The sequence below is a fragment of the Carassius carassius genome, chromosome 5 (assembly GCF_963082965.1).
Source record: "Carassius carassius chromosome 5, fCarCar2.1, whole genome shotgun sequence".
Classification (NCBI taxonomy): domain Eukaryota; kingdom Metazoa; phylum Chordata; class Actinopteri; order Cypriniformes; family Cyprinidae; genus Carassius; species Carassius carassius.
This window is the reverse complement of record NC_081759.1, coordinates 36,677,718-36,699,753: the sequence shown is the minus strand read 5'-3', so window position 1 is coordinate 36,699,753 and position 22,036 is coordinate 36,677,718. Positions and strand designations below refer to the sequence as shown.

The window sequence follows — 22,036 nt, the reverse complement described above, 5'->3', positions numbered from 1 at the left end:
GAGGGTGAGTAATTAATGACAGAATTTTCATCATATTTTTCATCAAGTGTAACTGCCAAAGAACATTTTGGATCAGTCTTATTCTGTGTGGTTTTATTTGATGTTTTCTGAATGATGAGGCAAATGGGGTAACAGAATGGATGAACTTCTCAAACGTGTACATTATACAATCATATAGTGGGTTCTACCTGTTTCAGCATCTAAAATTTTGTATAGCAAAATTAGACTTTTCTTCTCTCTTTTCCCCGTTTAATAACATTTGAGTTTGAGAACATTAGTCAAATCATTGACCGTCCTACGCACTCCGGTCTTTCCACAAAGAACTTCTAGAAAACCAAACTACAGGTAGGTTAGACAAAGAGAAAGAGAGCACAAAGTTGTAACTGATACAGAACCTAAAAAAACAGTGCACTGTTCTCCTGCACTGTAAAAACCAACTGCAACAGACCCAGCTAGACAGAATACACTTAGAAGCATACAAATGGGTACACACACACGCACACAATTTACAGGCCTATGTCTTCTGTACAGTTCTGTCTCTTAAGATTACACACTATTCATATGTTCTACAGGAATTAAAACTGAAGCATTTCCATTCCACTGCAGCAAAAGAGACACTCCAATTTGCTCAGCTAAAGGCCACAATCCGTAACATTTATCAGATGATCACACATTACAGGAAAGTCTCTGTGGACACTGAGGACACCTTTAAGCAGTTGGAAATGGTGAATAATGCAACCTTGAATTAATCATTGTTTACTGTTGATATGATTTTTAAAACTAAAACGAGCTACAGAAATGTTCTAAAATGTCATCACATAGCAATGTGTAGTCAAATGTAACAGGCAAGCTTATGTTTTTTCCAAATGGCTTTGATGAAAAACTGAAACAAAAATGTTTTTGTAATTCTCCCTCCAGATTCAGAAATATTTTCAGCTCATGAGAGCTATAGATGATGAACTGAAGTTCAACATTATGGCAAGGCCGAATCTAACTGAAAAGAATGACAACGGAGATTAAGACCCAATCTCTGAAGGTGTTTATCCACTGAAAATGGACAGATGTGCCTAAGCTACATAAAAATCATCATCTGGCCACCCTTGAGGATTGTACAGGATTGTTGTGGACTGTGGTTGGAGGGACACCAGGGATATTGTCCAGGGACATGGAGATTAAAAGGATGTTTAATTAAAAAGGTTTCCTCTTTGATAATCAATGAAATATTATGATTGGATTCAGATATGTGAAATATCAAAACATAATCATTGGATTCAGATGTCTTCATTTCTTCCTCAATATACTGTGTAGACAGCAGATGGATCCATTGTTTCTATAAAATGGAATACACTACATAACTTTCAAAATCTGAACAGATTAGAAAGACTCAGGGCAAATGTCTGGTTAAAAAACTGTACAGTGTATTCAAGAGGAATGTGAACATTTGAATTCTTCATGAGTCTTACAGTCACAGTGTTTTCCCCCCTGTTTTAATGATCTAGTAACGTAAATAATATTGTTGATTATCTTGCACTATGCTTTCATGTCTTGTTTTCTTTCATTTTCCTTTTTTCCCCTTTCCCTTCTTTCCTTTCTTGGGTTTTGCGTTGGCCTTCATGGCCTTGCGTACACAAAAGCCTCTCCAGTGAGCCTGAATGACAGTGGAAGCTTGGCTCTGGATCTCTCTTTCTCTTTCCTGTTTTTCCCTCTGCTTCTGAGCCTCCAGTCGCTCCTCCATAATCTGGGAGTACTCCAGTTCCAGAACTGTTGAATGTTCCTCCAGCACTCTCAGCTCTGCCATGTCTGCTTCATACATGCGTGTCATTTCCTCCAAATCTGTCTGGACAAACATATAGATAGACTTACAAAATCAAATGCACAAGTGCACAACAACATTGACATTTTTACATACTTTTCAAGAAACATTTCACATTATTATTATTTTTTGTGTAATCTAATCCTATTTTTTTCAGGATTCATCAATGAGAACAGCATTTATTTGATTATTTTTGTAACAATGTCTTTGCTGTCACTTTTGTTCAGCTGAGTGCTGAGTAAAAGTTTATCTAGTAAAAGAAACATTATCTTTAAAAAAATCATACTGAGCCCAAATGTTTGAATGGTATCTGCAAATACATCTGAAAATGAAACTGCATCAACAGAAGTAAATGTCAGATTAATGTCTACCTGTTTCTCTCCAATTTCAGTATCATATTTCTGGATCCAGTTCTCAATCTCTGTTTCCTCCTTGTATTTTTTCTGCAAATCAAAACCAGCATCATTTACAAAAAAATAACTATACCCACACACACTATGGATAACTGGATTATACTTAACCTTTCGTAGTGCCAGTTCTCTCTCTCTGTCCTCTGCAGTCACATTATTGAGCTGAGCTCTCAGTTGACTGGCCTCCTGCTGCAAACGACTTCTCTTCCCCTCTGAAGTTTTTGTGTCTGATTGGCTCTGTTTCTCAGCATCCTGTTGCGTTCGGGTGATGAATTCCTCCAAACCTTTCTCCATCTGATGCAGTGAGTTTCTCAGCTGGTGCACTTTATTATTCAACGTGGAGATCTAAATAGAAGTAAGAGTCAGAGAAAGAATGAAAGCATAGAGAGACAATGAAACCAAGTAGTTTGAACAACTCATTCATTTTGTCAACTTTATAAATTTTTTTGTTCCTTATCATCGGGCTGACCTCTGTATCCTTGTCTTTTATTGCACTGGCAACCTCTTTTTCCAGTGAGTCTATCAGCTTCTGGTTGGCAGAGTGACGTAGACTGACTTCAAGCATCATCTCTCTGCGTTCTCTCTCCTCTGCAGGTGTAGTGAGAAGCCTCTCAAAAACAATCTCTCTCAAATCACACAGGCCATCTTTCAGTTTCTGAGTCTCCGTCTCTCCCCCTCTGTTGGGTTCTATGCCTTTTAGCACCTCCCTTGTGGTAGGAGTTGCCCTAAGTAGCCGTATAATGTTATGAAAGGAGTCCTTAATGGCTTTTTTCGATTTGGCTAATTCTTCCTTTAGTTCACTTTGCTCAAAGCTAGCATCAAGCATCATAGCTTTGTACTTTTCCCCAAGCCTCTGGTGCTCTTTCAGGGCATGGACCACCTCTTCTCCAAGACTCTGGGAAAGTGCTTCTGGAGAGCTCAGCAAAGTGGGTAGAAGAGAGACTATCTCCATCTGACGAATGCTCTCATCTAGTACCCCAAATATAAGCTTTGCTTCCAGAGATGAGAGTGTCTTCCTGGAGGGGTTGATGGTCTTCAAGTAGTCTGCTTTAGTTTTGTTTGGAAGGGTGGCTGCATCTGATAGTCTTTCTTCATGAGGGACGGCGTCTGATTTGGAGCCCATCATTAGAGGTTTCTATGATTGTGAGAGAGAAAAGTATTCAGACTTCAAATAATTTTTAAAACAACGAAGAGGTGAAAATGTATTTGAAAGACGTAGGCTATTTAAATACAGAAGGGAGGAGATATAAGATACTTAAAATACATTAAATTGCAATTCATACAAAAAAAATCTAATTCCTTGTTTATTTTAAATTAACATTTTACATGACTTAAAAAAAGATCTTTATAGGGAATTTTGACTTTTTTTCTTCGAAAAATAATTAACACCAATATGATTACAAAGCTTACATGTGTTTTAAAACAGATTTTTAAAAAGATTTCCCGATTTTATCGCATCGGTCATTTCTATTTCTATTCATATTCATTGCTGACAAAGAAATACTTTGCGCTTAACAGCTTAATGTCTAAATAACCCATAAACAATAACAATTTTGCTCTCCCTTAATATATTGTACATTACCGTGTTATTATTCATGTTTGAAGAAACCTGCATCATGTAAACACAGTCTGATGTTATGTTTACCAGTTGCTGTGACAACTGCTGTCATGACATTCTGATCCCAGCGACTTCCCACTCTAGCAACAAACAAAATAAGAAAACTACTCCATGATTTACTTACACATGTATATAGATAAACTTTCCCTGTATGTATTTCATAAACCTCATATTATCATTAAACGTCTTAATATGTTTGGCATTAGACACATTTTCACTCCGTGGCTTTTATTGTGACACTTCATCTGTTCTACACACTGTCGTAAAAAGACGTAACTTCAAACCCTCCTGCTTGACGGCGGCGGTTCTTTTATTTATGTTACAAACTCGATTCAATCGTGTTTCTGCATTCAAAAGTTAAATCGTCTTTTAATTAGTTGGAATTACGCAATATTCTTTGCGCTTGCGTTGGTATTTTAATAACACGCGAAGATAGTGACGTAACTTAAACAGATAGACTCCGTTTTACTCAAGTGCCTTCAAAGTAACGTAAGTTAGATTATCATCACATCACTGTCCATCACATATGCGGAATGATAACTAAACGTATTTTTTAAATCTTTATTCTTTTCACTAACATTTATATCCATAATAAAACGTCAACAATAAAAGCAGCTAGCTAGTTTGACTGATTGTCTTAAAACTCCATAGATATCGCTATTATTGTTTTTTGCTTACAGCTGTTAGCTTGTTCTCCGTCAAGCGGAAGCGATGAAACCTGTTTTCCGGGTTTTGTCAGGTGACGTTCGACATATAACGTTACACTATTATGATTCTTTTAACCTACACCGTCAGAGTTGATTTCAAGCATATTTTAGCATAAACTCGCTCAGTTTGGTGTCCGGGGACAGTAAATCGGGTTCTGTAACTCGTGTCGTGTGTTCAGTGTTAAAGTTTTTCTGTAGCACCGAAAGGTCTGTTTCTTGGCCAAACAGTCTCTGTTTCTCCTGAAACTGCGGTGCTCTCATCGCGGGATGGCGGAGGGGGACGACGACGTTCCGCTGATTCTGACCTGGGACGACACGAGCAGTGGGCTGCTGGAGGAAGATGAGAGTGAGTCGATTGTGTTCGTGTTACTCCACACTTCTGATGTTAGGTCACCTGAGCTTCACTGCTGGCAGAGCAGGACTGCGTGCAGGCCAGGGTACATCTTTAAGGCATTGATTAGGCATTCAGCTCTCCTCCACAGATCTGTCATCCATTCTGTGTGCGTTCTGTCAGTCTCTAGTGCCTGAGCTGTCACATAATGCGAAGGACCCAAGTATATAGATGCCATGGTGAAACATCTGCATAGTTTTAAGTTTGGCATTATAAAAACATGTTGTTTAAAAATTTAAACAAATGACTTGAATCTTTTTTGTGTGTGTGAATAACCAGCTCTCTCTACCCTCAATACTAGACTGAGGTGAGACCTTTGAGCAAGGCACTGTATCCCCTCTGCTTCCCGGGCCCCACAGCAATATAGCTGTCCACTGGTCTGGGTGGGTGTTCACAGTGTGTGTGTTCACTACTGTGTGTGTACACTTGGATGGGTTAAATGCAGAGCAAAAATATCGGGTATGTGTCCCCATACTTGGCCACATGTCACTTCACCTTCACTTTCACTTCACTTCACATTAAAATCAAATTTATTCCTGTGATGTAAAGCTGAATTTTCAGCATCATTACTCCAATCTTCAGTGTCACATGATCCTTCAGAAATCATTCTAAAATGCTGAGTATTATCAGTATAGGAAACTGTTGTGCTGCTTGATATTTTTTTGCAACCTGTGATACTTTTTTTTTCAGGATTCTTTGATGAATAAAAATAAAAGAAAGAAAAGCATTTATTTAAAATATAAATCTTTTCTGACAATAAACACTACAGTTCAAAATTTGGGGGACAGTAAATTTTTATTCTTTTTTATTTTTTGAAAGAAATTAAAATTAATTTTTTATTCAGCAAGGATGTGTTAAATTGTTAAGAAGTGAGAGCAAAGATTTAGATGGTTAGAAAGGTTTTATATTTTGAATAAATGCTGTTCTTTTTAAGTTGTAATTCATCAAAGAATCCTGAAAAAAGAAAAAAAAACTTTGGAAGCACAACTGTTGCCAACATTGATAATTCTAATAATAAATCTGCATATTCAATTCATTTCAAGTTTTTTTGTATAGCACTTTTTATGATACAAATCATTAAAAAGCAACTTTACAGAAAATTAAGTTTCTACAATATTTAGTAGTAGCTTATCATTATAGAATGATTTTTTTAAGGATCATTTGACAATTTATACTGGAGTAATGGGTGATGGAAATTCAGCTTTGTGTCACAGAAATAAATGATATTTTAAAAGATATTAAAAGATAAACCATTATTTTATATTGTAATAACATTTAGCAAGAGTACTGTATTTTTTCAGTATTTTTGATCAAATAAATGCAGCCTTAATGAGCAAAGCCATCAAAACAGTTTTTATTTAATGGTACAGTATTGCATGATTTGTAGACTATATTTAATAGTCTACACTTTGCCAGAACGTTTGCAATTAGTTTTTAAAAGGTAACATGACATTCTTAAGGAATGCTTAAGCTTACATTTCTTTTCAGGAGCACTAGTACTCCTACTTAACTTACTTTTTTTTAAAACAAATTTTAATTAAATTCAACTAAAATAAGATACAATCACGAAGAATAAGTTACCATGCAAATTAAACATCAACAATTCATCTTTGCATGGCACAAAAGTCCTTTTGACCAGACTCAGAGGTGACATTAATGCATAATGTCATTATGTTTTTAAATATAAAGTTTAATATAGAATTCTTAAAGATTTAAATGACTCAATTTATACTTTAAAAATGAAACTGAAACCGCCAGTAGTTGGCAGCAAGTCAAAGTCTTGGTTACTGATTCATTTATTCAATCTATTTGTTCAAATGGCTGATTCATTTATGAAAGAAGCAAGTGACTCTCTTTATGAATGGGTCATTGAATCATTGACTCACTAGATTTGTTCAAAAAAGCAGATTCATTCATAAAAGAAACACCGCTGTGTTTGAATGGAGATGCTCAGCTGTGGATTTGTTTGGAATTATTTTTGTTGACAATAGAGCACAATCAGACAACAGTCTTCCTAAAATCTAAGTCACTTTAATATTAACTTTTGTATAAAATCAAAAATGTATAAAACTGTTGACATTGTCTCTACACTTTGTTATAATGAATGACAAACTGCAGTCTTGAGGAGCAGAAAGTGCACTGATAGAGAAACATTTCTATAGGCTGTAGTCTGTAGATATTTTGGCAAAAGACCGACATTGCACAGCTAACCACATTCCTCTGTGTTTTTAGTCTACATTACATTAGACGTTGGTCTACATTGTGCTACATTTTATATACAGAACTGGGATCACTCTCTTGGAGTTCTCTGGTGTCCTCCAGTTGTAAACCTCTGCTGTCGGGTATCGATTCATTAAATAGTCATAGTGTTACAGGAATGTTGATGATTAGATTTTGCCAAGATACTACAAGCCCTGATCACATGAAACCTGATCTTTAACCCTCATTCTCCTTGAGTGAGATCACAGGCATGCATCATGTGACAGTGGGAAGTGGCAAGAAGGCCATTTAAATAGTGTGAGTTCCAAGCACTGGCTCTAGAGGGCTCTGCAGTCAAGCCTTTTCATCATAGTTCATTGCTTTGTTGACATTGCTAATGTGCTGGGAGATGCTTTGTAGGCCTTCTGCATAGGCAGAATTGATAGTTTAAGTGGAGGAGGGCTGTTTTTCCCCACACTGCTTTATGAAAGGTTTTGTCATTTTGATAATTGAGAAAAAATTGGAATTGTATCTAATACAGAGGGATTGTTGAGAGTGAGTTTAATTTCATTAGTGTGTTATAATGAACAGTGAGGTCAGTGCTGGAGTTTGAAGTTTATGATGCTCAGCTGTGTTCACTGCGGCTGTCATCGTTGGCGGATCATTTTATCGAGGGTGCTAGATTTAATAATGATGTCATCAAATAAAATATCTTTGTTTGATTACTTTTGAAAATGATAATTCCACCTACAACACATTTTAAAAGAGAACTTATTTTTTATGTAGAAAAAGTCAGTTGGATGTGTGGTTGAAATTGTTTTTGACAATTTTCTTCATGTTATTTTTTTATCATTATGATTTTTTATACATTGTTGACAGTCCAGATTTGACTGGAAATGAACAAGTGATCTAGCCTAGTTATATAAGATTTACAGATATCTTCTATTTTTAGTAAAAGGCCTCTTTTTACAGCTGAGTTAAGGCTGCTCTGTGCCTGCCAAAAATTCAGTGTAAAAGTCATGCTTGCTGCTAGTATCAAATTATACAGATGCGGTTTTTGTGTAAATGCATCTATGCCACTTCTGAGCAGCAAAAAACTGTGTAAAGGTAAATGGCACATTAGAAGTGCGTCTATGCCACCTCTGCAGTGTAAATTTAATGACCCCAAACCTACATAAGGTGTCATTTGTAGATAGCTCATTTGAGAGACTTTTGGAATCACTGAGGGGATGCTGCACCCTAGTGCTATTTTGTGGTATTGTATATTGCTGAAAATATTAACACCCATCATATGACTCAACAACCAATAGGCTTATACTATTTCTTCCAGGTCAGTTTTTGGGGAGGACACTATGTAGTACTGTCACTTTAAGAGTGAAGTTTGCCAACCCCAATGATCATGTGTTTAAGTGTCCAATACAGTAGCATACCAGTCTTTGTACCACACACACAGACACAGTTAAAATGCTGTGTCAGCCTTATAACAGATACAGCGCTGTTTGTGGCCCCCGTCCTCTCCCATCCTGCATGCACGCAGTCTGTGGCCTTGTGTCAAAACTGTTTGGTTGTGATGAGAGCTGGACGTTTGAATATTTGGAGCACCTGAGTGTAAACTGTGGCACACTTTTTGTGATTTTGCATATTTGTTTAGTTAGCCAAGAAGTTTCTTCATTGGGAAAAAAAAGGATGTTGGTTCCAGGACAGCTGTCTCTTAATTTTAGAAGAAAGAAGCTAACGTGAATATCAGATGCTCTCGCTTCCTCATTTTTGCCTCAAGCTGCTGTCTCAAAAAGTTATTTTGTTGTCATGGAGATGATTGTTTGGATATTTTAAAAGCTGTGCTTTTAGAAAGATCCAGGACCCATCTCTGATCATCAGTCTGGATTAGTTTGTTTGTGTTTGAAGGAAATCTGGATTTAAGTGGAACTGGATCTGAAAAGAAAACCAGTGCTGTCTGTGTTGTTCACTCTTGCTCTGCCAGGAACCTATTGATTGGACAGAGCAAAATCAACAGTGTTGTTGTCATGTGTGTATTCACTGAGAGCTGTTTACAGACAGCTGTGAGTCAATGAAACTCAATGAAGTAACTCATTCAGTCTGTTTGTGTTTGGGCAAACTAAAAGCTTTTAGCTGTTTGGGATTTAATTAATGCTGGTAATAAATTACCAGACTGTTGCCTGACAGATCGTTTAAAAAAGGGAGTCATATTTATTGCTAAGAATGAAGCAATGGTAAGTATAGATTGAAAAAATGAATTGAAACTTTTTAGTTCCCAAATGAAGCTCTCAGCGTGGTAGGCTTGTTTAGCAGTACTGTCCATCTCCAAGGCTAGCTGTGTTTTTGAGCTTGAAGAAAGAAAGGGACTAAAATTGATCCGATATATCACAGGAAACAAAAGATGATATGGAAGAAGGGAGGCTGTGACCAAGAGATTGATGGGGTGGCTGGAAATGGGACTGGTGTCAGAGGAAGCAGCTCCGAGGATCTACAATGCGCTTTGAACTGATGCTTGAGAAACTCCACTGGGCAATCTTTTAGACAAACCGTGATCTCTGAACAATCAGCGGTGTTTCCCGCTCACACATCCTCTGGAAAAGAGAGAGAGGAAAAGTCTAGGGTGCAATCCTTATGGAACTATTTGGAATTCAGCGATGAAATGTTTGGAATAATGAGTGCAGTGTTTTGGAAACCAGCTTTGAGTTAGTCTGCAGTGCATTTACATTTATTCATATTTTATTAATATTATTTTTCTTCATTATTTGATTCTTTGAAGCGGTTTTAGATTTTTATGAATGATGTTGTTGTTGTCACTGAAAGCAGCCCTAATTTAACTGGTCACTATAATTTGTAATGTTGTCTAATCAACTTTGCCAACAAAAGAAATTTTGTGAAATTTCTTTTGTTACATTTAACTTAGAAACACATTATTACCAGATGTTTTTGTCTTTCTTTACAAATGTTACAATTGTAGACTCTTAAAGGAGCTTTGGCCCTATTTGAGTCACAGTTGTTGTTTTTTTTGAAAACCGTGTCAACTTTTGAGGAATTGTGAACATCACCACAGGATTCTGTTCTGCTTTCGGACAGCTGGCCACAGCAGCTGCAGCTGGCACAATGAAACTTGCATGTGCGAGTGCATTGTTGATAATTTACCCTTGCAGTGCTAAAGACTGCTTGACCAGTGACATGCTCTCTGTCTGACTACTGGGACGTGGGGCCGATCACAGGGGCTGCCATGGAAAACCGTAGTACATTTGACAACATGACTGGACTGACACATGATCGGCCAGTGCAAACGTCCTCATTCTGCCAGCAGTTTGCGTCTGTCGGTATGTTATTTAAAAGCCATATATAACATCAACTAGCTCGAGTACTGCTGTATCTGAATGTAAATGCATAATTAATAGTGTGAAATCATTATTTAATACTTTTTTTTTTCTTCTCTACACAGATGCGGCAGGAAATTATGATGTTGTGAATAATGTTGTCATTCCAACCCCAGGAGCACCAGACCCCAGGGCCCAGAATTCTTTGCGGCAGAGTTGGGAAATGAACTACCAGGAAGCAGCAATATACCTGCAGGTCACCTTTTGAACCTTCATACACTCAGTGAAGCAGTAAAATTGATGCAGATGATCACAAACAAACATTCAGGGTTAATAATAATTCTCCCTTGCCAATTTGTCTGTTTGTCTTCAGGAGGGAGAGAATAACGACAAGTTTTTCACTCATCCACGAAATGCCCATGCGCTCAGTGCCTACCTGTTTGCTCACAATCACCTTTTCTATGTGATGGAGCTGCTGACTGCGGTGTTACTCATGCTTCTGTCCCTCTCAGAGGCCCCTGCCGTCCCCTTTCTCCGCTTGGACGTCTATGTATGTGACTTCTACTTCACTATGTGCATACACGTCTTTTTTTAAAATAAATATTTTTTTGGATTCAGCAAGGATGCATTACAGTGTTTTAATGTGACAGTTAAGATTTTTACGTTGTTACAAAAAAGTCTTTCAAATACATGCTTTTCTATTTATCCAAGAAGTCACGATTTTTACAAAAATATACATATATTAAAATGATCCCTGAAGTATCATGTGACACTGAAAGCTGGAGTATCTTTGCCATCACAATGATAACTTGCTTTTTAAATAATATTAAAATAGCAAACAGTTATTTTAAATTGCAATAAAATGTCACAATATTATTGTTATATAGCTATATTTTTGATCTAATAAATGCAGCCTTGGTGAGTATAAAAAAAACTTGAACATTTTTAAAAAACCTCACTGACCCCAAACTTTTGAATGATAGTGTACGTATGTATGTGTGTACGCTTAAGTGTATATGTAAAGCTTACAATTACAAGAACAAGAGTGTATATATTAGTGTACAAACACTTTAAGGTGTGTATTTTCATTTCTGTCAGGTTCATGCGTCACTGGAGTTATTGGCATTAGCATTGGTGGCCTTTGAGTTGTGCATGAAGCTCCGATGGCTTGGCTTTCACACCTTTATACGTCATAAGCGGACCATGGTAAAGGTGTGTACATTTTTGTAATACACCGCGTCAACAGTGGTTGATATCTTTTTTTTTCTTTTTTTTTAACCTCTCAAATGATTTTTGTGCATTTCAGGCATGTGTCCTGTTTATTCAATTCATCGAGGCAATTGTGGTCTTAGTCCGGCAGACATCTCACCTTCGTGTGACAAGAGCCCTGCGGCCAATCTTTCTGGTGGACTGCCGTTACTGTGGAGCTGTTCGCAGGCATGCTAACTTCGAAATTCATAATAACATTTTAAAATCATTTAGTAATTGTAAATATTTGTAATTATTACCACTACTACTCACATAATTTTTCAGTTAAAAGTTTTGAGATCACATATATGCCACTCGAGGACTTTGTTTTACAGTGATTTTACACAAAACTAAGTACTAAAAGTTCATGTAACAATGGATAAATGATTGTAAAGCATGTCCTTGACTGGATACAATGTGGTATTCTGATGCTGTATCTGTTTCTGTCCTCCCTCAGAAACCTGAGGCAGATATTTCAGTCTCTTCCTCCCTTCATTGATATTCTTCTGCTGCTGCTTTTCTTCATGGTCATCTTTGCCATCCTAGGATTCTGTTTGTTCTCAGCCAACACAGCCGACCCTGTTAGTACTTGGATCACACCTTCACCTTTGTGTTCTCTGCCTTATTGTCTCTCTCTCTCTCACACACACACACACACACACACACACACACACACACACACACACACACACACACACACACACAAACTCATAGATTCTTTTCTTTCTCTCCACAGTATTTTAGCACACTGGAGAACAGCATGGTTAGTCTGTTTGTCCTTCTGACCACTGCAAAGTAAGTGTGTACTCTCGCTGTGGTGCATACATCCTATTTAACATTGCATGACTCTGAGCCTCAGTGTTTCATGTCTTCCTGTAACAGCAGTAGTAATCCAGATGTTATCAGTTCAAACTCCATGAGGGGGAACTGGAGAATTTCTCTAATCCTTTATTATCATTATGTCCTCCAGCAAAGAACTTAACCCCAGGACACTATAATCAGACTGCCCCTGTTAAAAATGTAATAAGTCACTTTGAATTAAAAAAGTGTCTACTAAATGATTAATAATGAAGTAACCTCAGAATCTTTCTTCTTCACTAGTTTTCCAGATGTGATGATGCCAGCGTATTCAAAGAATCGTTGGTCATGCATTTTCTTCATTGTGTATCTGTCCATCGAGCTCTACTTCATCATGAATCTGGTCAGCATTAAAAAAAACATTAAATCTGTTTTCATTTTAAAGGATTTATAGTGCATTAAAGTTTAATTTTGTAAGCATTATCTGTTGGTGCAGTGCGACTTAGAGTTTGCTCTTAATTTTTGCTTCACAGCTCCTGGCAGTAGTTTTTGACACCTTTAATGGAGTCGAAAAGATGAAATTCAAGTCTCTTCTTCTACACAAGCGATCCGCCGTAGAGCACGCCTTCCAGCTGCTGGTTGGTCGGCAGGTGAGGTTTACAGATCACACTCTTTCAGGACTGAACCCCGAAAGCCTTGTGCATTTTATGTGAGTGTGATAAATCTACATTTATTTAGAGGCCAGATGGAGTGTGTTTAAAACAGTTTGATGGACTGATGCGATTCTATCGCCCACGAATGACAGCACGAGATCGTTTCCTCACTTTCAAAGCCCTCAACCATTCAGGAGCAACCATGCTGAGGTACACACATGCACACTCGTATGTGCTCACGTCCTTTTTTTGATTATTTCAGCAGATGATGAGGTCTTAAGGTGTATTTTTACTTGTGTTTTAGTCTCCAGGACTTTTATAAGCTTTACGAAGTGATCGGGCTCAAATGGAAGGTCAGATTTCACACACTGTCACATGGTTATACTCCCTGGGTGTTTGTTAAACCCTCTTGAGCCAGAACATCTGGTGTGTATGTGTGTTGCAGGCTCGACGGAGTGGGGAGCACTGGTTTGATGATCTTCCTCGTACTGCATTCCTCATCCTCAAAGGTCTTTATCTTTGTCACGTTGATTCGATTTGCATTAGTTACAGAATTTTACAGTTTAATGATCTGCTCGCAATGACCAGATACATTCAAGATTAGTTGGGATCAAATATTTTCTCCCATATTACTCCCTTTGTTTGATCATTATTCTTTTTTTAACAGGAATCAATTTACTTGTGAAATCCAAAGCTTTCCAATATGCAATGTGTAAGTTAAAATCTTTAAGTAACTTCTTGTATTAACCCTTTAGACATTAACATGCAATACCTGATCAATAAAATATGCTCATTGGAACCCATTAGCTTGTAGCTTAATAGAAAACCAACTTCTCCTTTCAGTACTCTTATTATAGTTATTACATACTATACTGTAAAATACAGTAATATTATGTAAATATTAACTGTTAACATGATTACAAATAACTGTTTTCTATTTAATGTAATTTATTTTCAGCAACCATTACATTACTCCAGTCTTCAGTGTCACATGATTCTTCAGAAATCATTCTTATATGCTGATTTGGTGCTAAACTAATTTTTTTTTTATTAGTATCAATGTCTGAAAACAGTTGTGCTGCTGAATTTTTGCAGTGCACGATATATAGTTTTCTGATACTTGATAAGTTCAAATAAGTAGCATTTACTTTAAAAATGATTTAGTTTTTACTTTTTCTTTTGAATGTATTAATTCTATAATTTCTAATAATTTGAACTATTTTTCATGATTGACCTGTTGCAGATCTGGTAGTAGCAATTAATGGCATCTGGATCCTAGTGGAGACAAACATGTTAAATGGTAAGATCATCTTGAGTAATGGAACAGTAGGGCATGTGCTGCAGCTGTGTTGCTGTTCCAGATAATTCTTTGAATTCACCATTCAGAAACGCTTGTAAACACAGGAAACGGCGAAATAGCTGTTTTCTCTGTGGGAACCCAATTGAATTTGGCTCTTAAGCAGCTCTTCTCTTCTCACAGATGGCGTCGCATGGACTCATGTTGTCCCATGGAGTTACATTATTTTCCTCACAAGTAGGTGGAAATTGTTTAAAATTAAATCCCGAGTAAATCTGGATGTAGACGTTTCAATTAAAATGGGTTTCATTTAAATGTTAAACTTTAAATCTTTTGCCTCCTACTGATGTGTCTGTGGAATGAAGTTTATGGAGTTGAGGTCTTGTTGAAGATCACAGGCCTTGGTCCTTTGAAATATTTCAGCTCAGGGTGGAACCTGTAGGTACACACACACACATACAAATACACGCACGTACACACTGCATCACCTCTGAGTGTGTGTTTCTATTTCCAGCTTTGATTTCTCAGTAACAGTCTTTGCCTTTCTGGGATTAATTGCTCTGGCCTTTGACATGGAGCCATTCTACTTCATCGTGGTGTTGAGACCTTTTCAGCTTCTCCGGTATGTGTGCATGCTATTCATTTTAGAAAAACACAAAATAGAAGCATTTTGACCAGAGGGCTCAGAGCAGGTAGATAAAGTCTTCAGTGTTATCATTTTTTTAAGCTGTATGTCTTTGTTTCTTAATATTAACTTTGTGTGAAACATGAGACATCTTTTTTTCAGTGGTCATAGCTATAGATATATACAGATATGTTCCTTTTTTAACCCCCCCCCCATTTCTTGTCAAGGTTGTTTAAAATTAAACAGCGCTATCGGAACGTTTTGGACACAATGTTTGAACTCTTTCCACGCATGGCCAGGTACAGAAATAATAATCCATTTCAGCTCATTACTCCCAGATGAAGGCCCTTCTCTCACAACCCTCTCTCTCTCTGTCCCTGTAGTCTAGGACTGACTCTGATCATCTTCTATTATTCTTTTGCCATCGTTGGAATGGAGTTTTTTGCTGATGTTGTTTATCCAAACTGCTGCAAGTAAGTTCCTATAATCACCATAAATGCATTTCTTGTTTTACAAAAACAGGCTGAATATCGCCATAAACCTTAACATTCTGTCTATTTACTCACCCTCATGTACAAGTGCTCTTCTGTGCAAAACAAAAGAAGCAATTTTGAAGAATCTTTATGAAACTTAGTGAACAGTAAATATCATGCTGTAAAAAAAGACAAAAAAGCTATAAATGATTCTCAGTGAATAATGTATTTTGGTGTGTGTGTGTGTCTCTCAAAGCACTAGCACTGTTGCTGATTCGTATCGCCAGATAAATGTGACTATTGGCAACCGGACCGTTCTAGAGGAGGGATATTACTATCTCAATAACTTCAATAACATCCTAAGCAGCTTTGGTATGTGCACACACACTCACAGATACACACTCTTCTCATGTCAGTATATAGCTTTTGTAACTTTTTTTTCTCTGCCTTCTTTCAGTCACTCTTTTTGAGCTAACAGTGGTGAACAACTGGTACATCACTATGGTGAGTGTAAATACAAGAACACATGCACATCTGCTCGTCAAAATGTTTCCTCAGTAAAATGTTTGTATTTGTTTGGTTGGTGTGAGTCTGTGGTGCCCCCTGCTGTTTACTGGAATTAAATGTCAGTCAGCAGACAGTTGTGTCTCTGAAATGTTTGTTTGTAGCGGAAACCTATGGATCCTACCATCTGTCTGTCATTTGTCCGAGTTATTGATGCCTTTGATCACTGTTTTCGCAGGAAGGTGTGACGTCACAAACTACTCACTGGAGTCGCCTTTATTTCATGACCTTTTACATTGTCACCATGGTAAGGGATTGTAAATGCTGGTTGTGTATGTGTGTGTTAAATAAATCTAAATCTTTGAGAACATTTTTGTCATTTGAACAAAAATTAAAAACTTAAACTTAATGAAAATTAGAATTGTTGTCTTGTTGAAGATTAACTAGAATTACTACCTGGAAATTATATATATAAAAAAAATAACTTTAATTAAAATTATTAAAAAATTAAAACTCAAATTAAAACCAAAATAATAAATGCTCATGAAAAAAATGATAGAAACTATAATTGCATATTATTAATATTAATAATAATAATAATAATAATAATAAAACACTGAAGGGAAATAATGTGGATATGATTTGTTTTTGATGTGAAATTTATAAGGTTCAGTTTAACCAGTCAACATTTCATTTTTATAAACTTTTATGTTATGTTTAAATCATTTAATGTTGAAACTATTGAACATCCCACTGCTGTCAGCTGCCCATTTATATGCGTGTTATAAATCTAATTTCTTGATGTTTTCTTACAGCCCAGTGTTATTTTGAGTGTTCATGCCTCTATGTGTGATGCAGGTTGTGATGACAATAATCGTGGCCTTCATACTAGATGCATTTGTCTTCAGGATGAACTACAGTCGGAAGAACAGGGAGCCGCTGGATGACCCAGAAGGTTTTAAATGTTTAGTCCCGTTTAGCTGATGACATGTTTAATAAAATGGGTATGACTGAGATATCTAAGACTAGATTGTGTGTGTGTGTGTGTGTTATAGATGAAAAGGGGATTGTCTTTGAGACAGAGGTGTCTCAGACTGAAGCTCTGCAGACTCTGGACTTGTATAAACACACACTGGGCGTCACCAACCTGAGCTCACTGCAGGACATGTGTGTGGCTCTGGAGCGGAGCGGGGTAAGCACATGAGTACATGCACACAATTTGAGTTCATAGCATCTAGTTTGTGTTTCTTTGTTAGATTGATTGAACTGTAATGAATCGTATTTGTCATTGCTCACAGCATTCCTCATTAGTATTTCTGGGTCGAAGGTCACGTACCAAGAGTGACCTCAGCATGAAGATGTACGAGGAGGAGATTCAGGTAGGATAGAAATGGGGTTATTCTAGGATTCTAAAACTGAAACTAAAATAAAACCATTAAAAACATTTTGTTACTCAAAAAAAAAAAAAACTAAAAACTGTAGTGTTTATATACACACCACATGTCTGAATTAACATGAATGTAACATTGTTTTCATTAAAATTTATGTGGTAGCCAGATTCATTTGAACCTTTATTTACTGAATTTTAAGTAAAGCCTTCATAAATGGCACCTTTTTTGGATCAGATAATTAAATCATGAAAGTCTGAAAAGGTAATATATCATACAGCTGTTTATACAAGTACATGCCCAAGTGGAAACTTGGAAAGTTTAGCGAAAGAAAAAATAAATGCTACCTAACGTTATTTCAATGATATCATGTTCTGTATTAGAAAGTTATAGTGTGACATATTTGGCTCCATATTCCCCACTTTTAATACAAGAATTTCCAGATAGGCAATGGTATGTTTGTGTAGTGATTGTTTCTTTTTGTCTGCAGGAATGGTACGAGGAATATTCCAGAACAAACCTCCAGCCAGATGAGACATTCCACAGAGAACTGGACAGCCCCGAAGTCGGTGCTGTGAACAGCATTAATTAACTCGCACACCCCGAATACTGCATCAGTGTTAACTAACACACTCACTCGTACCTCTGAGGGACCTTAGAAACATCTTCCTCGAATCGATGGACAGCACAGGGGTTCCCCATGACCACTACATTCTCCCTCCATCCACATGGAGACCAACAGAGCTCACTTAAAGCCTTACTTCCCAAAAAACTTTAAGGTACCGTGGCCAATCAGGGAAGCTTGCAGACCAATCATGTGACAAGCACAAGGTCCGGGAACCTTTTTCTTCCATGAAATGCACCTCATGACATTTGCCTTGATTCATGATTCAGACTCTATCATGGATTTGTCAAACGGAGAATGGCGATTGAATGTTTCTGTGGGAGATGAATCAGAACTGAATGTGAGGATTTTAGCACTAAGTGACTCATGTGTCTCTTTCTCCACAGTCCGTGGTATTGCTTAACCAACAGATAAAATATTATAGTAATAAACTAATATTGTTTTTAAACTAAAGCTGCTTTTTGCTGGAACCTTTGGATCTATAGAGAGGCTTATTTTTTCATTATATATAAATATATATATAATATATATATACGTGCAGATTAAACATATGTCAGATGCAGTTGAGAGGCAAGTATTTAAAAATCTGTTTTAATATATTCACTGATTTACTCAACATAGGCCGGTTTCTCAGGCATATGTTCATTTTGGACTGATGAGTGTTCGATAACCAGCCCTGGACCTTTTAATTCGTTTAAACTTTTGTCTGGTCACATATGAAAAGTTCTTATTTTCTTTAGTTTGGAGTCAGTATTGTAAAGCTTAGAGTATTTTGGCAGCAAGTGCAGTAATTTGATTCCACAGACTGTCTGATCCATTCAGCTTTCCAGGGTAAAAGCAGATCTGTCTCCAAACCGAATATTTCCTTTGTGTAAAACCATAGGTGAAAAAGTGATTCTAATTAGCCGTGCTTATGGCTTCATGCACTGTACGTTAAAACTGTTATTTATCTACTTACATTGAGTTAAACGTCTCTCCTGTTCGCTGCACCATTTTATAATTTATTTGTCATTTTCTTGATTCTTTTTAACAGGGTGAATGCATGCCAATCCTCATAAATTGTTTGCTCTCATGTCTAGAGTATGTAACCTGGAGGTAATCGGGGATGTCAGTGATTTCATTCCAGTTGCTTGTTTAAGGATGTGCAACCTTGATGCTCCAAACACAAGGGAACATGAAACCACAGCAGCTCCTCTAATACTGTAGGGTTTACTTGTGTCTCAGTTCTGTTCTTTTTACTTTCTAAATGTATAATAACAGGTCTAGTAAACGATACATTTTAATGAAACTTCTTTTGGATTTTTTGTTTTAATAACTGTCTTTTTATGATTTATGTTGTCTTTGTGTTACTGTCACCCAACTGTCAAGATTAATCCAGTAATTATCTTTTTAAATTTAATTTATCCATATTTAGTGTTATTCTAATTATTATAATTATTTCATTTTTATGTAATGTAATGAAATCGTACCGGTCAAGCTTGTCCAACTGGACAAGTTGGTCAAGCTTGGGAATTTCACCAAATGTTTCTCCACGAGTCCACGGTTTTCCAACAGAGATCGGCTACTCTTATATTGTTGTCGTGGTTTGATGCCCTAGTGGTTTCAGATTAGGAATCTCTTTTAGGGAGGTTTTGAATGCCCAGAAACCGATCGGGTTAGTTTTTGGCCGTAATTGGGCTGGTTTGTTTTGCAGACCCACGCAGATTTCGCAACGGTTTCGAGTTTATCACACGAATTCTTCAAATATTCGATTACACATAGTGTCATGAATATATCGACAGGCATATGAAGAATGTAGCTCGACAACACAAAAAAAAAACACGCTTGTAAAAGTAGTCTACTTGAGTCATTCTCTCTCTACCTCTGACTCCATCCTAAGGCAAAGTGACAAAGTTATTTGCGTCATTTACTTTAATATTGGACTTTGACAGAATTGAGAGTTGCAGTCTTCCGCACTGTTAGACTTGCTTTTGTTTTTCTAATTTCTCTCACAGGCATTTTGTGTGACCGACTAACTGATTTGTGTGTTTGTTACTGGACAGCAGGAGGCGCTACAGAGTCAGATCGTAGAGCAGAGAGCACGAGCGTCCTGTTTAATTCAACTCTATCTGTGTAATGCGTGCAAGGATCTTATGTTTCTTTTTTATGCTTGCCATCACATTTGAACCATTTATTCCACGTTCTCTGTTGTTCCTGTTATAGTAACGTGATATGTGTTTTCTGGAGGCAGTTTTAACATTATGTGACATGACATCTGACGCTGGTTTTCTGGAGGTTGTAATATGTTCAGATTGTGATGAAGACAATCAGTTGAGGGTATCAGCTATTAGAAGTGACTTAATAGTGACTTCTAAATAACAAAAACATAATTACTTAACTCTTATGTACACCACAGAGTCATCCATAAAATAATTTAATGTTCTTTGTTCTGATGTTGGTGTATGTTCTTTCCTTTAGTTTGATTTATCCAGTTCTTTCATCAGGAAGTGTCTGATTTATTTATTTTAGATAATGTATATATTATATTTTATGTATTTTATTTTAATAATTTAACAATATTTTCATTTAAAAGTTTAAAAGAACGCTTTTTTTGTTTTATTTTTGAAAATATAGTTATTGTTTACTACAGTGTTTAAAACCATTATGAAAATTACATGCATGGAAATACTGCAGACGAATCTAAGACATGGCAAAGAATTAAAAGGTCAAATTAATTGAAAAACCTGGTCAACACTTGTTTAGCAATTAAACTATGATTTAAAATTTAAAATGTTACTTTTTTTTACTTTATTATATAGTTATAATAACTTGTAATATTTCATTGATATGCCACAAAAATATTTAAATATTCTGTATTTTGTAGTATTTAAAATCATAGCAATAGAGAAATGCAGGGAAGCCTCTAGCCTGACTGATGAACTGGCAGTCTGAGGCAAGATAAAAAAATAAGCTTTGTATTTTTTTATTTGATGTGTTTGTGTCAGATCAAATCAACTCACATATTTGTCAAATTACCATACACAAGTTTAATGAGTGAAGTTCATGGGTGCTTGCTCCACAACAATTTGCTTTATTATCTTTTTTGGCTACAACACAAACACATGCCACCAAACACATTCTCACACACTAGATGAAGTCTATTATTAGTGTGTGCTTGGGGTGAGCCCTGATCCTGGAATGGTGCTTTGTGACTCATTCTCTCTGTACATTGAAGCTGGTTCCTTATTTATCCCTTCAGACTCTCCCCCAAACCAACATCCTGTCCCCTCTGTGACCCTTCTTCTTCCTCCCTTTTCTCTTCCTTTCTCTCTTGAGTTCTTCTGTCAGTCACTGGGGAGAGACGCTGATGCTATTTGGCAGGGAACAGAATGTGTTCAGGACTTTATGTCTGTCCTTTTTTTAGTAGACACATACTTGTATGAGCTGGTTATGCTGAATCATAATATTGTGCCATGGCAGAATTTTCTAGAGGGCTTTTATGGGCCTCATATAGTGACTTAACAAAACAGCGGTCATATATTAGTTCTAAATGTTCTCACGCACACATTTCATTGTCCATCAGGGAGAAGAAGCGCATGGGATTTTGAGTGTTTTGTTCCAGATGTAAATATCCTGTATATTCTCAGCCCCTCTTGCTGTCCCTGTTATCTGTATTTATTTACAAGATTTTATTTGTATTTTAATGTTGCACATTAGTTTTATAAAACATTTTTTTTTATTCTATCGGTTTTCTTTTTCTTTTTTTTTTCTTACTATATATATATATATTTTTTTATATTTACATTTTTTATTTTATTTTTTATATTATTTAAAATCCCATGCTAAGTGTACTGTGTTAACCTAACTGAGACTTGTTATAGCGCTTATATATCATTGCTCTTTTTGTTGTTTTTGATTGCTTCCACTGTCCTCATCTGTAAGTCGCTTTGGATAAAAGCGTCTGCTAAATGAATAAATGTAA

General features: G+C 36.5%; 2 protein-coding genes across 6 annotated transcripts; one reads left to right on the top strand and one right to left on the bottom strand.

Annotated features, from left to right (window-relative positions):
* Positions 1–712: 712 nt before the first annotated feature.
* iqcd (IQ motif containing D) lies at positions 713–4,086 on the bottom strand. 2 transcript variants are annotated; one of them, XM_059551070.1, is made up of 5 exons: positions 3,966–4,086; positions 2,693–3,358; positions 2,335–2,568; positions 2,185–2,256; positions 713–1,837 (listed from the first exon to the last, which is right to left on the bottom strand). In XM_059551070.1, exons 2-5 carry the CDS (start codon positions 3,347–3,349, stop codon positions 1,556–1,558), a joined length of 1,245 nt encoding a protein of 414 aa, XP_059407053.1. In that variant the 5' UTR covers positions 3,350–3,358; positions 3,966–4,086; the 3' UTR covers positions 713–1,555. The 2 variants fall into 2 exon arrangements, with proteins under 2 accessions (XP_059407053.1, XP_059407052.1); XM_059551069.1 differs by lacking the exon at positions 3,966–4,086 and adding an exon at positions 3,806–3,943.
* Positions 4,087–4,177: 91 nt separating this feature from the next.
* tpcn1 (two pore segment channel 1) lies at positions 4,178–19,363 on the top strand. 4 transcript variants are annotated; one of them, XM_059551067.1, is made up of 28 exons: positions 4,178–4,325; positions 4,522–4,580; positions 4,777–4,894; positions 10,590–10,720; positions 10,838–11,014; positions 11,563–11,676; positions 11,771–11,901; positions 12,170–12,293; positions 12,449–12,507; positions 12,814–12,913; positions 13,044–13,160; positions 13,249–13,373; positions 13,468–13,516; positions 13,609–13,672; positions 13,831–13,875; positions 14,407–14,463; positions 14,644–14,697; positions 14,826–14,898; positions 14,975–15,082; positions 15,313–15,384; positions 15,469–15,558; positions 15,815–15,930; positions 16,016–16,062; positions 16,301–16,369; positions 16,921–17,017; positions 17,118–17,254; positions 17,361–17,441; positions 17,941–19,363. In XM_059551067.1, the coding sequence occupies exons 3-28, from the start codon at positions 4,816–4,818 to the stop codon at positions 18,040–18,042; spliced, it is 2,418 nt and encodes an 805-aa protein (XP_059407050.1). In that variant the 5' UTR covers positions 4,178–4,325; positions 4,522–4,580; positions 4,777–4,815; the 3' UTR covers positions 18,043–19,363. The 4 variants fall into 4 exon arrangements, with proteins under 4 accessions (XP_059407050.1, XP_059407049.1, XP_059407051.1 ...); XM_059551066.1 differs by having other exon boundaries at positions 4,728–4,894; XM_059551068.1 differs by lacking the exons at positions 4,178–4,325; positions 4,522–4,580; positions 4,777–4,894 and adding an exon at positions 5,207–5,246.
* Positions 19,364–22,036: the final 2,673 nt, after the last annotated feature.

Coding starts and splice junctions, on each gene's coding strand:
- iqcd (XM_059551069.1), bottom strand. CDS start 3,841: ATGATGCAGGTTTCTTCAAACATGAATAATAACACG. Junction 2,569..2,692: donor TAAAAGACAAGGATACAGAG/GTCAGCCCGATG, acceptor ACTTCTATTTAG/ATCTCCACGTTGAATAATAA. Junction 2,257..2,334: donor GAGAACTGGCACTACGAAAG/GTTAAGTATAAT, acceptor TTTGATTTGCAG/AAAAAATACAAGGAGGAAAC.
- tpcn1 (XM_059551065.1), top strand. CDS start 10,374: ATGGAAAACCGTAGTACATTTGACAACATGACTGGACTGACACATGAT. Junction 14,698..14,825: donor TTACATTATTTTCCTCACAA/GTAGGTGGAAAT, acceptor TGTGGAATGAAG/TTTATGGAGTTGAGGTCTTG. Junction 15,385..15,468: donor CTCTTTCCACGCATGGCCAG/GTACAGAAATAA, acceptor CTGTCCCTGTAG/TCTAGGACTGACTCTGATCA.